At 54.5% G+C, this 12,647-nt stretch overlaps 1 protein-coding gene across 1 annotated transcript in view; it reads right to left on the bottom strand.

Moving 5' to 3' along the window:
* The window catches only part of Arhgef10l (Rho guanine nucleotide exchange factor 10 like), a 131,539-nt gene that overhangs the window by 48,880 nt on the left and 70,012 nt on the right, over positions 1-12,647 (bottom strand). The window contains 7 exon segments of the mRNA XM_040757537.1: positions 148-263; positions 2,939-3,120; positions 3,354-3,368; positions 5,479-5,624; positions 9,359-9,532; positions 10,983-11,075; positions 12,285-12,401. Of these exon segments, the coding sequence (XP_040613471.1) occupies positions 148-263; positions 2,939-3,120; positions 3,354-3,368; positions 5,479-5,624; positions 9,359-9,532; positions 10,983-11,075; positions 12,285-12,401 (843 nt within the window).

Below are 12,647 nucleotides of genomic sequence, written 5' to 3'. Positions count from 1 at the left end.
ATGTGTAAGGCCTCCAGCTGTTGCACAAAGCCAGACCTGTGCAAAGGCTTCTGAGAGCGTCAGGGGGTCCCGGCCTTTTACCAGAGCCAGGGTGCAGAGAAGCACCATGCAGGGACACCCCCTCGCCACCCCCGGGGCCACGCTCACCTGGTAAGTGCCATGCAGCGTACTGATAAGCAGGGTGATCTGCTCCACCACTGCCAAGTCCTTCTGCAGATCCTGCAGCTCCTGGAAAAGGCGCGGCGGGCCCAGGTACACCTTGTCTGGTAGAGAAGACACCGGACTCAGCCTTGGGGCTGGGGGAGGTAAGCATCTGCCGACAGGGAAAAGTAAGCCATGTCCATAGAGAAGAGGCACTGGGAACGCTGGAGGAGATGCGACCACGGAGAGAGGTCCCAGCAGAAGGGAGGTGCCACACCTGGGATGATGCCATAGTCGTATGGAGGACTGAGGAGCCTACAACAGGCCCAATGCGGAGGGATGGCCAAGCCGGAGAGGAGCATGTGTAAAGGTACTGGGGTTTGCAGCAGCCGGTGGACAACAAGCTGTTCAGTGACAGATGGGGGACCTGCTATGCAGGGCAGGCAGGGTCCCTGCTCTGGTGGGACTTAGGGCCCGGGGGGGGGGGGGGGGGTGGGCAGCAAGGGAGGGGAGTGAATTAACCAGATGGTAGAGAATGCCTGGGAGAAAGGGACTAACCTAACAAGCCAGTGGTGGGGACTGAGTGGGCCCAGAGCTCTAACGGTGACACAAACACAGGGGACACAAGGGTGGGCAGCAGGAGACAGAGTGGGAGTGATGGGTGAGACAGTGCAGAGAAGTCCTGGGGTGTCACCTTGGGAACAGGGTGGCACATGCTAGGCCATGGTTTCTCCTGCTATGTAAGGTCGCTCAGGCCTCTTTCGGGGCCATTGTGAGTGACTAAAAAGCAGTTGCACATCCCATGGGCCCTGGACATTGTTACTTCAATGTCACATTCTGCTGCGTGGGGTCAGGGCTTTTGAGGACTTGGGGGCTAAGCCAATGGGGAACCAGTGAAGAGCAGGAGCGCACTGGTAATGATGCACTGACAGCCAGAAAATGCCCGAAGGATGCGTGCCGGGGCAAGACGGAGCTCCACATAAGTCGCCCTGTAGGATGGGGCGGGAGGACCCACTCACAGGTAAGCATGCTGCGTTTATACTGTGAGCAGTTTGGGTTCAACAGAATGAAACATTACCTGTCACAACAAATTAATAATGCGGATGTGGACGGGAATTTCATTTATTGTTCTACAGTGTTATTTTTACCCAGTTTGTGTTTTGATTGTGTTTTACTGTTGTTTAAGGGCTAAAAGCACACGTGTTAAATGCAACGAACCTTCTGTGTGTCCATATTTACATAAAAATATATTAAAAACAATCCAAGGCCAACCACGAATCTACAGAGCCTCTCTCCTTCCAAGGAGGTCAAGCTTGAGGAGCACGGCTGTAGGGGGACAGAGTCGGGGACACAGGGATTCCCAGAGCAACAGCCTAGGGATGGGCAAGAAGAAAGGAGTCCAATGGGGTTGAGGGTACCCAAGAGGGGTGGCCCTACTCTCCCACCTCACTCACAGATCTGGAAGGGGACACAAGGGCCAGAACAGCTGTCGCAATCATGCCCCAAAATTTCCAGAGTTTCTGGAGCCAGTGAGGCAAGCGCCCAGGCGAGGCTGGGGGCAGAGTGGTGGTGGGGAGGGGAAGTGAAACTCAGGGGCCTGATGTTTGTGGAAGATGCTGTGTGCAGTGTTCCACTCTGCCAGGCCTGCGGTTTAGTATCTCCGGGCCCCAGGCCCTGGCTGAAACCAAGGTTCCATGCAAGCGGTTGTCAGTCATGCCAGTGAATACTGTCAACTTGGCAGGATCCAGAATCGCCTAGGAGACACACCTCCCAGCTTTGTGAGGCATTTCCAGATTATGTTAGCTGAAGTGGGAAAACCCACTCTGAATGAATGTGGGCTGTTGCCCTGGACTGAATAAAACAGAGAAAGCGAACTGAGCACCAACATTCACCTCTCCTTGCTTCTGGACTAGGAATGCAATGTGCCCGGCCATGTCCTCCCTACCGTCAGAAATGCAGCAACCTCAGAAAACTCAGCCTGAGGCCTAGAGAGTCCATGACGGGGTCCTGGCCCAAGCTCAGGTCACCAGAGGCTGGCCTGGGCAAGAGGAGGAAGGGTACCCTTGACACAAACAGCAAGAAAGACAGACTGGGGAAGACCCTGCAGCCAAAGGTGGTACACTCCCCTTGCCAGGACCCCAGAGAGGCCAAGGAGCCACATCGAAGGCCAGGAGGGACGTAGGAGGCAGGCAGATGTTCCCAAGAGGGGCACACAGGCCTCTACCCCAAGAGCATCAGATCACTGAGGTAGTAGTGGCACACTACACCACACACGTATACTACATCTGAAATAAGCTCTGGGAGGGTGGAGGAGTGCTAAGGGGACAAAGGCCACTGCAGTGGTCCAGACGCTGGTGTGGCCAGTGTGTGGGCAGAGAGCAGGCAGGGAGACGTGACCAGGTAGGATGCTTATATGTTGTTCCCCTGTCTCACAACAGCATCTGAGAACTTGGGTCAGAACAGGGAGACATGGGCCCAGGAAGGACAGACAGACAGACCTGAGTTCTCTAGCACCCCAGGAAGCACACTAGGTACAAACAAAAGGCGCCTGTCCGAGGTCCCACAGGAGGCAGTGAATGGTCAATTCACGCTTGGCCTCAGCGGCTGTGTGAGCCGTGCGTGGAGGAGGTCTAGCGCCGGGTGGGGGACGTGTGCAGGGTGTGAGGCATCAAGTGACGCCACGGACCTGCCCTGAGGTTGGACAGCCAGAGTCCCTAGGGCCAGCTCCCCCCAGTTTACGGTCCCTGGCGCAGGTTATACACTTAGCAGGTGAGGGCAACGCACAGGCAGTACTCACTCTGGGCCTGCCCCGCAGCCGTGGCCTTCTTGGCGCCAGCATGCTGGATGAGCAGATTGTCCTTGTCGTGGGCACCCCCGTCCTGGCCCACCTCCACTACCTGCACCTGGGGCAGCGCTGTGTTCCACTTCACCACATACTTGGGCCCCAGCGGCACCAGGCTGCTGATCTCGAGCTGGCCCCTGCAGGACAGAAGAGGGGCCTTGGACTGGGCCTTGCTGCAGCCCAGTCCAGAGGCAGCACAGCTCGCAGCACCTCAGCTTAGCCAGGCTCCAGACAGCCGAAGCATGGGAGTTCAGGCCCAGACTAAGCCAGGCCACGCAGTGCAGGGCGCCCACACCAAGGCATTGCACCAGGGAGTCCAGGCCCAGAACCAGAGTCACATGCCTTAGTCCCCAAGCCACAAACTACCTACCTGTGGTTGGAGGGCCTGGAGAAAAGACAAGAAGGATAGGTGTTATTGGACGGGGCATTCCTGTGGGGCTGAGAACTCTGGGGGCCAGCACTGGTCTGGGCAGCAGGCATGGATGGGGAGACAGCTCCAGCGTGGAGGCATGGCCACTGAGGCCAGGTGTGAACTGAGGAGAACCATACGGAAAGCCTCCCTGGCACTCAACCGATTCTTACAGCCACCTCCCCAGTGGCTTCGGGATCCAGACAGGAAACTGATACTCAACAAAGTTAAGTGACTCAGCCAAATTTGCAAACTGGTATTCCCAAACTTGAATGCCAGCACCCCATTCTTCACACATAATCAGCAGTGGTCTGGCCCTGGCCCTGCTGGATGTCTGGACATAGTCAGACCTAAGATCCATAGTACCTGGGACTGGCCAGATGGCTCAGTGGATAGAGGAACTTGCCACCAAGCCTGATGACCTGAATTTGATCCCCAAGATCCAAACAGTAGGAAGAATAAAAACTGAATCCCAAAGTTGCACTCTGACCTACACACACACACTCACACACACACTCTCTCACACACAATGTTAAAAAAGTTTTTCAAAAGATTCAGATCACTTGGAGATGGATGGATGGATGGATGGATGGATGGATGGATGGATGGATGGATGGATGGATGGGTGGATGCGTGGGTGGATGGGTGGGTGGGTGAGCGTGCTCCCACATCCACCTGTGGCAGAGGCTTCCTTGCCAAGTCTCCCACCAAGCCGGAAGCAGGGAATCAGCACAGCGCAAGCTCCACAGCTGATGGGTGAGCATATGGACAGACAGGGTGATGTGGGTGGGTGAGCCTGGCAGCTCTGCGTACTTCCCTCCCAGGACCTGTGATCTACAGCCACAAAGTTTCCCAAATGCACTGTGGTCATGACTAGAAATGCTGAGTGCAGAGTGTAAATGAGACTCTGGGCACTCACACAAACATACACGCATGCTTATGCACGCACACACAGATACACACACAAATACACATACATGCATGCACAGACACACACACACATGCACATGCGCACACAGAAAGACACACATGCACATACACAGACACACACAGATAAACACACATTCATATACAGACACACACAGATTCACACACCCAGACACACACACACACGTATGTTCGCACGTGCACGCGCACGCACCCACTCAACACTGAGTACCCAAGCTGGGAAGTGAGAGAGCTGGCCTGGGTTGACAGTCCTTGGCCACTTCCTGGCCTGACTCTAACAGCTGTACCAGGCTGTGTCCCAGGCTCTTAAAGTGTCAGGTTTTGAGAACAGAGTTCCTCCCACGATTCTGCTGCAAAGGTCACACAGCATGAGTTCTAGGAGTGCACCAGAGAATTTAGTCCCCACTCCTTACACCTACAGCGCCACACAAGGGACACCTGTGAGTTCCCCTGCTGGGTGAGGTCAGGAGGATTGCAGAGCACAGGTCCCAGCTCCTAGCTCCCATGGCCTGGGGCAATGTGGCCCCACGTTATATCACCCAAACAGTCAAGTGAAACCAAAGGCCTTGACATTTGTGTGGACTCCTGTGTTACCCAATGTGAGGTCCCAGCAGCTTAAAGCAGACACCTTCCTCCCACCAGCCCAGTTCCTGATATCTCTGGCTAAGTCCACATCCTAGTTCTGGGTGTTTTTACAGCCTCCCATGGGCTGGAAACCATACTCCTATAGGCAGAAACTGCTCTGGGAGAGGGGGTACAAGCAGCTCTGAGATTGGGAACCCCATGTGAGCTAAAGAAGCAGAGATCTGGGGCAGACATAAGGGAAACCCTCTTCAATTTCAAGGTTGCAGGCTCAGCTACTAAGCGGGGAGTCTCTAGCACAAGGACCTACTGAGAGCTGAGTCTGTAGCACACAGTCCTGCGCTGTGACTAACAATGAGTCTGGGGTCAGCGGGTAGCCCTGACTAGTCCAAATCCTTCTGGCATTAGAGGCCAAGGAGACAGCAGGGCGTGAGGGAGGCAGGCGAGGGGTGACGTATCTGAACCCTCGTCTGGGCTATAGTGGAACCATGGCACAGAGGCTGGGGACAGAGGAGTAGACAGCAGGCAGCTGCCCCGCCCCACTCCAGGCTCTTACTTGAAGTTGATGTTAGCGCAGACCAGCATGTCATTGAGCAGGAAGACCCTGCGCTCCTTGGACTTGATCAGCTGCCCACGGTCTCCGTACACCGTCTCTGTCAGAGTCTCACACAGAAGCAGCTGCCGCTGGCCAGAGGTCAACAGCTGGAGAAGGAAGGGACAGAGAAGGTCAATGCCGATGTCACAGACTAGGATGCTTCACAGACTGCCAGGCCAGAGGTTCATAACCTCTCGCACCTTTCACAACAGGACACCAAGACTGTGTGTGGTAATGAACACCTACAGTCACCCCAGCACTCAGGGGTGGGGCAGGACCATGAGGTTCAGGTCAGCCTGGACTATTCAGTGAGGCCTCTCCAGAACAGCAGGAGGCCTGGGAAGTGGCTCTGCTGATGGAGTGCTTGCCTTGAACGCACCACGTCCTGGGTTCCAATCCCAGTACCACATAAAGCAAGTGTGGTGGCACACACTTGTAATCCCGGGCCTCGGGTGGTGAGGGCAGGAGGATCACAAGTTCAAGGACAGTCTCAGCTAATTAGGGAATTTGAGGATAGCCTGGGCTAGAGATTCTGTAAACAAAGAGAAACAAAGGGGGCTTCTGGGAGAGGTAGAGGGGACAGCTATCACTAGATAACAAGACACACTAGACAGGGAGACCCTGGAGAGCCTGACTAGCCACCCTTGCCAGAGTGGAGCCCAGCAGCCTCTTTTTCGGGGAGCTGGTTTCTGCCATCATCCCCATGTATCCTGATCCCATAACCACCTTCACCAAATACACAGCCTCTATAGTGACAGACTCCGTCCCTGAGCAACACCTGTGCTCCCAGCTGGGCAGTCACAGGACACTTCAGTGAGAGCCTCAGTAACTCCACTGCTCAGACCACACGAGTAATGAACACGGTATCTACCGAGTCAATTCCCAACGTCATTCATTACACCAGGCAAACACGGGCTCAGAGGTTAGCGAGGATTTCAAGGCCGCACAGAAGACATTAAACAGGCCCAGGACCTTACTGAGTGTGGTCCTGGGAGAGCACAGGACATCCTGTATTAGGTGGGTGGTGGGTGCCCACAGAGGACCCTGTTTAGGTACTGCTGTTCAAGACCGTCTTTGTCACGGGGAGGCGTGGCTTTCTGGGGCACCTGACCTGGAAGGAGCCCCATGGCTTCACCACGACCTGCTGGACTTGAGCAACCTACATCATCCCTTGCAGGGCATCCATCTGCTGATCAGCAATGCATGTCCTAAGGGCACCAAAGACTCTCAGACCCCAAGACCTGAGCTAGCCCACCCCACTTCACAGGGAGCCCCAAACCATCCAAAATCCCTCTGAGAAGTATCTTTTCCCCTGTGGGGTTTTTTAAGTGGGTCAGGGAGGGTACAGTGAAATCTGTTACTGAATACTGTCACTCTAACAGTCTTGGTCCCAACCTCTCCCTGCTGGCCTCCCTTGAAGAGGACCCTGCTTCCCTGAGCATCCCTCAAGTGAATGAGCAAACTACGATCCTAGCGGCGCGACATTGCTGTGTGGTCTGTACTGCGGTTCTCAGAAGAGCCCGCCATGTACTTCATCAGTTCAGCCCTGAGCTACCGAAACAGATTCTAGAGGGGTGCAGCGCCCACAGCGCCCCCACAGGATGACCCCCGCTGCTCTGTCCCCCTGCGTTGTGTGGTGCCTAATTCAACAGGAGCAGGAGTGGTCCTACTGTTCCCCCTTACAGAAGCCCCAAGGTGGCTCTCCCCACCATTGCTATGGCCCTGCTTCTCCACAGTGTCCGTAAGCAAGACAGACGGAGCTCATGACAATGTAAGTCAGGCAGCAGCCTCCCGCTCCATGATAGAAGCCGACCTGCCCTGGGAAGAAGAAAGTCCCCGTCCCTTATGCAGATTAAAGAGGAAAAAGAGCCATTGCTCCAGCACCCCTCTGGAGGCTCCTGAGTCGGCTGTTTAGAAACAGCTCATGGGTCTGTTTCTGCCCCTCCCAGTTTCGTTTCCACTTTTCTCTGGTGATGTCCAGAGCACAGCCACTGATCAGACCCTCAAGTGCCCCAGATTGTCCCCTCTCCACAGCTGGCCAGCTTACCCTTTGCTCAGTGAGGCTCAGATCTCTCCATCCTCTAGCCTGGTAGCAAACGGGTCTGGCTGACCACCTCCTGCTACATCTGGGGGTTGGGGGCGGGGGGACAGGAAGTGGAAGAGAACAGACCGCTCTTCCCAGGGCAGTACCAACAGACTTCTCTCCTCCTGCCAGGCATTGTCTGCTGCTGGAAGGAGAAGCCTCTCCCCAACATGAAGGCCTGCACAGGGGACTTCAGGAGCTGATGTCTTCCCTCCAGAGACATTCCAAAACAGCAGGCTTGGGGCCTGGGGGAGTCAGTACTATCCAGAGTCAGGGAGGAATGATCCCTGAGGAATCCACCCTGGGTAATCCTGAGTGGGAAATGCCCTCCAGGGAAGGGCGCTGTTCCCCTTTCTCCACACACCCCAATCCTGGGCTCGCAGACAGGCAAAGCAAACCAGATGCCTTCCAGCCAACACATGCCCTTAGAGCGAAATGACAGTAGGACCAAACGGAAGTGTAAACCACTCTCAGGTGAAGGGAACCACACAGGATAGGAGCTGCACCAGTTCTTCCAGCCCTGAGGGAAAGGTCCTTGAATCTGAGGCGTACAGCATGTCCCAAAATGCTGCCAATGACTTCCACTTTCTTAAAAGAACAATGTGGGCCCAAAGAGACATGCAGCCTATCTGTGACCCCAGGCTGGGTGGGCAGCACTTGGGAGTGCCTAGAGCTCAGGACTTAAGGACCTCAGGTGACCCAGCCCAGCCTGATTCCATGACCAGGTGAAGGTCAACAACAGAAGTCAAAGTCGGCAGACCTAGCTGAGAGTTCTCCACACTGGCCAGCATGAGGCCCGGAAGGGACTGTGGCCTCCCAGGCCACCTTCCTGGACAGTGGACACTTTCCACACTGCTGAAATCCCCTTCCAGCCTCAGCTCTGCTTTGGGACTCCCCAGAACGTCGAACATTTCCTGTAGCCTCACACCATGTCACCCCTCTGGAAAGAACCATCCAGTAAGCCCTGGCAAGGTCACCTCACCTGCAGACCATGTCTACCTCCAGCCAGCGAGCATGAGGGCAGATGTAAGGTCTGCAGGCCTGCGCAGGGCAGTGAGGGACTCACACCAGGGGACGCACACTCCACGTGTGCCGGAAACAGAGAGACCCCAGCCTATAGCAGCCGACCTTGTCTTTTCTTCTCATATGTATGTCTGACTGCCCTAGAACTCCCAGTGTAGCCCAGGCTAGTGTGAAATTCTGACTCATCCTGCCTCTATCTCCCAAGAATCATATGTATTTACCAGAACACTGGCTAAAACCAGCATTTAAGCTGGGGTGGGGGTGTGGTTAAGTGGATAGAGCACTTGCCTAACGTGCATAAAAATCCTTGGTTTGATCTCCAACACAGCATAAATTGAGCATGATAGCCCATGCATGTAATTCCATCATGCGAAAGTAGAGGCAGGAGGGTCAGAATTTCAAAGTTCTCTTCAACTACAGAGTGAGTGTGAGGCCAGCCTGGGGTACATGAGACCCTATCTCAAAAGAAAAAAATAAAATAAAAATGTGACTCAGATGGAGATTTCATAATTCATTTAACTGTTTCTGACTTCTGGTAATTAGACTAATGAGCAAAACTTTCCTTTATCCTAAAATAACACAAATCACAATGAGTGTGCTATCTAGTGGGTCAGGCTCCCCGCCCTCAGAGAACACCACCGCCTCGTAAGAGACCCTGGGCAAGCTGTGGGAGTGGCAGATGAGGCAGGAGAGGCACCACTGCGCAAGCCACCGAAGGGCCAGGCGCACACCCACCTTGTTGAGGCTGCTGCGGTCACTGACGCTTTTGGTCAGCTGTTGGATCTCGGCCACCTGGTCAGCCAGCCGCTTCTGTTCGTTCAGCTTCTCAGCCAATGTCTCCAGCTCTGTAAGGGCTAGCTGCAGTGACAGTCTATCAGGGTGGCCTCTGGGAGTGTTCTTCAGCATGTCCTGCCAGGGTCAGAGACAGAGCAAGTAAGACATGCCCCACACGTGTGTGGGCACACATGTGTGAACACACACACACACACACACACAAGCCCTTCCCTGTCTGGGAGTCAAAGCGTTGCCCTCCTGTGGTCCTCACAGACCAGGCCTGAAGGGTGCAGCTTGCAGAGGGACTGAGGCACTGGACATGGGAGGCACAGGCTAGGCGTAGTGGATAAAGACAAAATGGCCAGGAACACATGCGTAAAAGAACTCCATCGGCAGGGTCTCCAAGAGACACTTGGTCACCCCTATTCATAGCAGTGTCGACACAATAGCCAAATGAAAGGATAACCAGCATCCATGGGGTGGGGACAAAATGGTAAGGTAACAGTCACCCCTGGACCTTAGGAAGAAGGCAACTCTGACCCACGCTATAACACGACTGAATGTTGAGGACATGACATCGTCAGAGACAAACTACGAAATTCCACTTCCGGCAGCTTCTAGAATTAACAGATTTCAGAAGGAGAAAGTTGCAGGTGGAGAGGAGTGGCTGTCAGGGGCTGAGGAGATGGGGAGGGGAATCATCCTTTACTGGGTCCAGAATTTCAGTGAGGGGAGATGAGGAATTCCCACAGATGAATGGCGGAGCACAACGAAGCACGCTTGGAGCCTCAGCCCTGCACACTGAGAGGCCGAGGGCCGACAGCAGTGCCTCAGGGCAGAGTGGATACTGGCTTGGTAAACAGCGCCCTCAGCTCAGAGCTCACACTCACAGCGCAGCTGCTCTGCCGATAGAGAGAAGATGGCTACCGGGCCCTGTCTGAGGACTGACCACAGGCATCCTGGGTTTGTGCTTAAGTGACATCTGACTAAGGTTAGGTCAGGGGTGTTCTGGAGGGCTAAGCCGTATTCCCTTCCTGCCTAAGCAGAGGCGTAAAATACACTGTGGGCCTGAAGAGATGGCTCAGAGGGTGGAAAGGCGCTTGCTGCCAAGCCCATGGACTCGACTTCAATCCTTGGGACCCGCGTGGAAGAACAGAACTGACTCCTGCAAGTTGACCTCTGACCTCCACATGGTCACTGTGAGCACACACACACACACACACACACACACACACAGGTTAAAGAGATGACTCGGCAAATAAGAGAGCTTCTAGTTCTTGCTAAAGACCCTGTTTCTTAACATCTGTATCATGGGCGGCTCGAAACTGCCCACAAGTCTAGCATGATTGGATACAACACACCTGGACTCCAAAGGTACCAGCATTCATATATACATGCCCACACATAGGTACATCCATATATATAATTTAAATAAAATAAATATTTATAGCGCTGCTGAGCACAACAGGCTAACCTCTTGAAGAAAGATGAAGCAGGCCCCAGGAGTGGGCAACAGGTGTGAGAGATAAAACTGACCTCCCCGCCTACAGCCATTCCCTGACCCTTGGGGAGCCCCAAGCAGTACCTGGAGCAGGAGGATGAACTGTGGGAATCTCTGAACAGGTTTCACCATCAGCCCATAGAGCGTGACTCGGTCCACACTGCACACCTGCCGCCGCTGCAGGGACAAAGCTATGTCACTTGTCAACCTTCCACAGCAAGGGTCCATCGCCAGGGTCCAGTCCTAGTCCCCATCCTAGGAACCTCTCCCTGGGCTCCAGGACCCTGCTTAGCCTCGAACCCACACTCAGGGACTCTCTCACTGTGGCACAATCTATGTAAGCCACACCCTCAGGGAACCTGAACAGTCACTGACAGCTCCCAGCTGAAGGCAAAACGGGAAAATTGACAATTTACTCACTGCCATCTATAAGGGATTATCGTTCCTTCTATGTGAACTAAGAGCAGAGCTGTGGGCCAGGGTGAGGGTGAGCATGGCGTCTCCCTGTCCTACCTCATAGCTACTCGCTTACTCCACCCACGTGCTATGTGGGTCCTGGCCCACATCCCTGGCAACCTCACAGCTTCCGCAGCAGCTTCCATGTTTTCTGCCTCAGCTCAAAGCTCTTTCGCGGCTCCTCCATGCTTTAAATACTCTTACCTCCCCCACAGCCTGAAGATCCGGAAGAGCCCCAACTAAACTACACTGCCCAAGGCAGCATTCTTTGTGGGGTACCCTATGCCCCACAAATCCCTCCAGCTTTGCCTGTTCCCACATTGCCTCTTGTCAGTATTTGCAATAGAAGCAGCCCTCTAGCTAGCTTCCCCAAGGCCCACACCCGATGCTTCCCCCTTGAGAAAGCATCCTGGTCCGTGTACTCTTCACTGGGGCAGAGAGCTCACCTGCCAAAGCCCCAACATCTCATGTCCCTGTGGCCTCTCTTGGATGCAGGGCTGTGACCCCCACCCACTGTACTCCCCCGCAGAGGACCTTGGAGCCTTGCCACAGCTAAAGAGTCCTGTAGCTTCCCAAACTCTTGAACCAGGAGTCCAAGACCTGGAGATGCCCATGACACTTCACAAACAAGGAAGCCACAGCCCATGGGAACACAGGTCAAGCCTGTGGTACCCCCACACACAGTTCCATCTGTGTGCCAGGTTTGCCCAGCCCCCTGTTGGGCTGCAGGATCCTGAGATGACTGCAAACCCTTTAGCCCCTCCTCATCTTCCCCCCAGGGCAGGAAGGAATATCTCCCTGGAGACTGGGTTCCTAGATCATCTAGCCATAGCCGTGACACCAAAGTTGGCATGACAATGTCCCTTCTCTCCTGAGGTACCTCCCCCAAGTCCATCCCTTGTGAGTGAGGACTGCATGGCCACAGGCTACCTTGAGGAACTCGAGGAATGCTGGCTTGGTGAGACAGGCCTTCTTGATGATGGACATGGCGTTGGTGAAGTTGTTCACATAGTCGCTGTACACATCTAAGACCATGGACTTGGAGAACTGTAAGAAATTGGGGGGGGCTGCATCAACATGGGGGTGAGGCAGCTGCACCCACCCTACCGTGCGTCTGAGACCCTGCTCAGGGAAGAAGAAACCTTGTCACTCAAGGTGACAGGAAACAGACTCTTTCTACAGCAACTCAGAAGCTACATGACAGAGAAGGCAGCCTAGGGCAGGGATGCTGCCTGGGCTCTCTTTCCTTACCAGGGCCAGGAAAATGGGGAGATGCACCCACAGCTAAGACAA

Source organism: Mesocricetus auratus, unplaced genomic scaffold (genome assembly GCF_017639785.1).
Source record: "Mesocricetus auratus isolate SY011 unplaced genomic scaffold, BCM_Maur_2.0 Super-Scaffold_100014, whole genome shotgun sequence".
In the NCBI taxonomy this organism is placed as follows: Eukaryota; Metazoa; Chordata; class Mammalia; order Rodentia; family Cricetidae; genus Mesocricetus; species Mesocricetus auratus.
The sequence above is the reverse complement of the archived record's forward strand: the minus strand, read 5'-3'. Positions and strand labels throughout refer to the sequence as shown.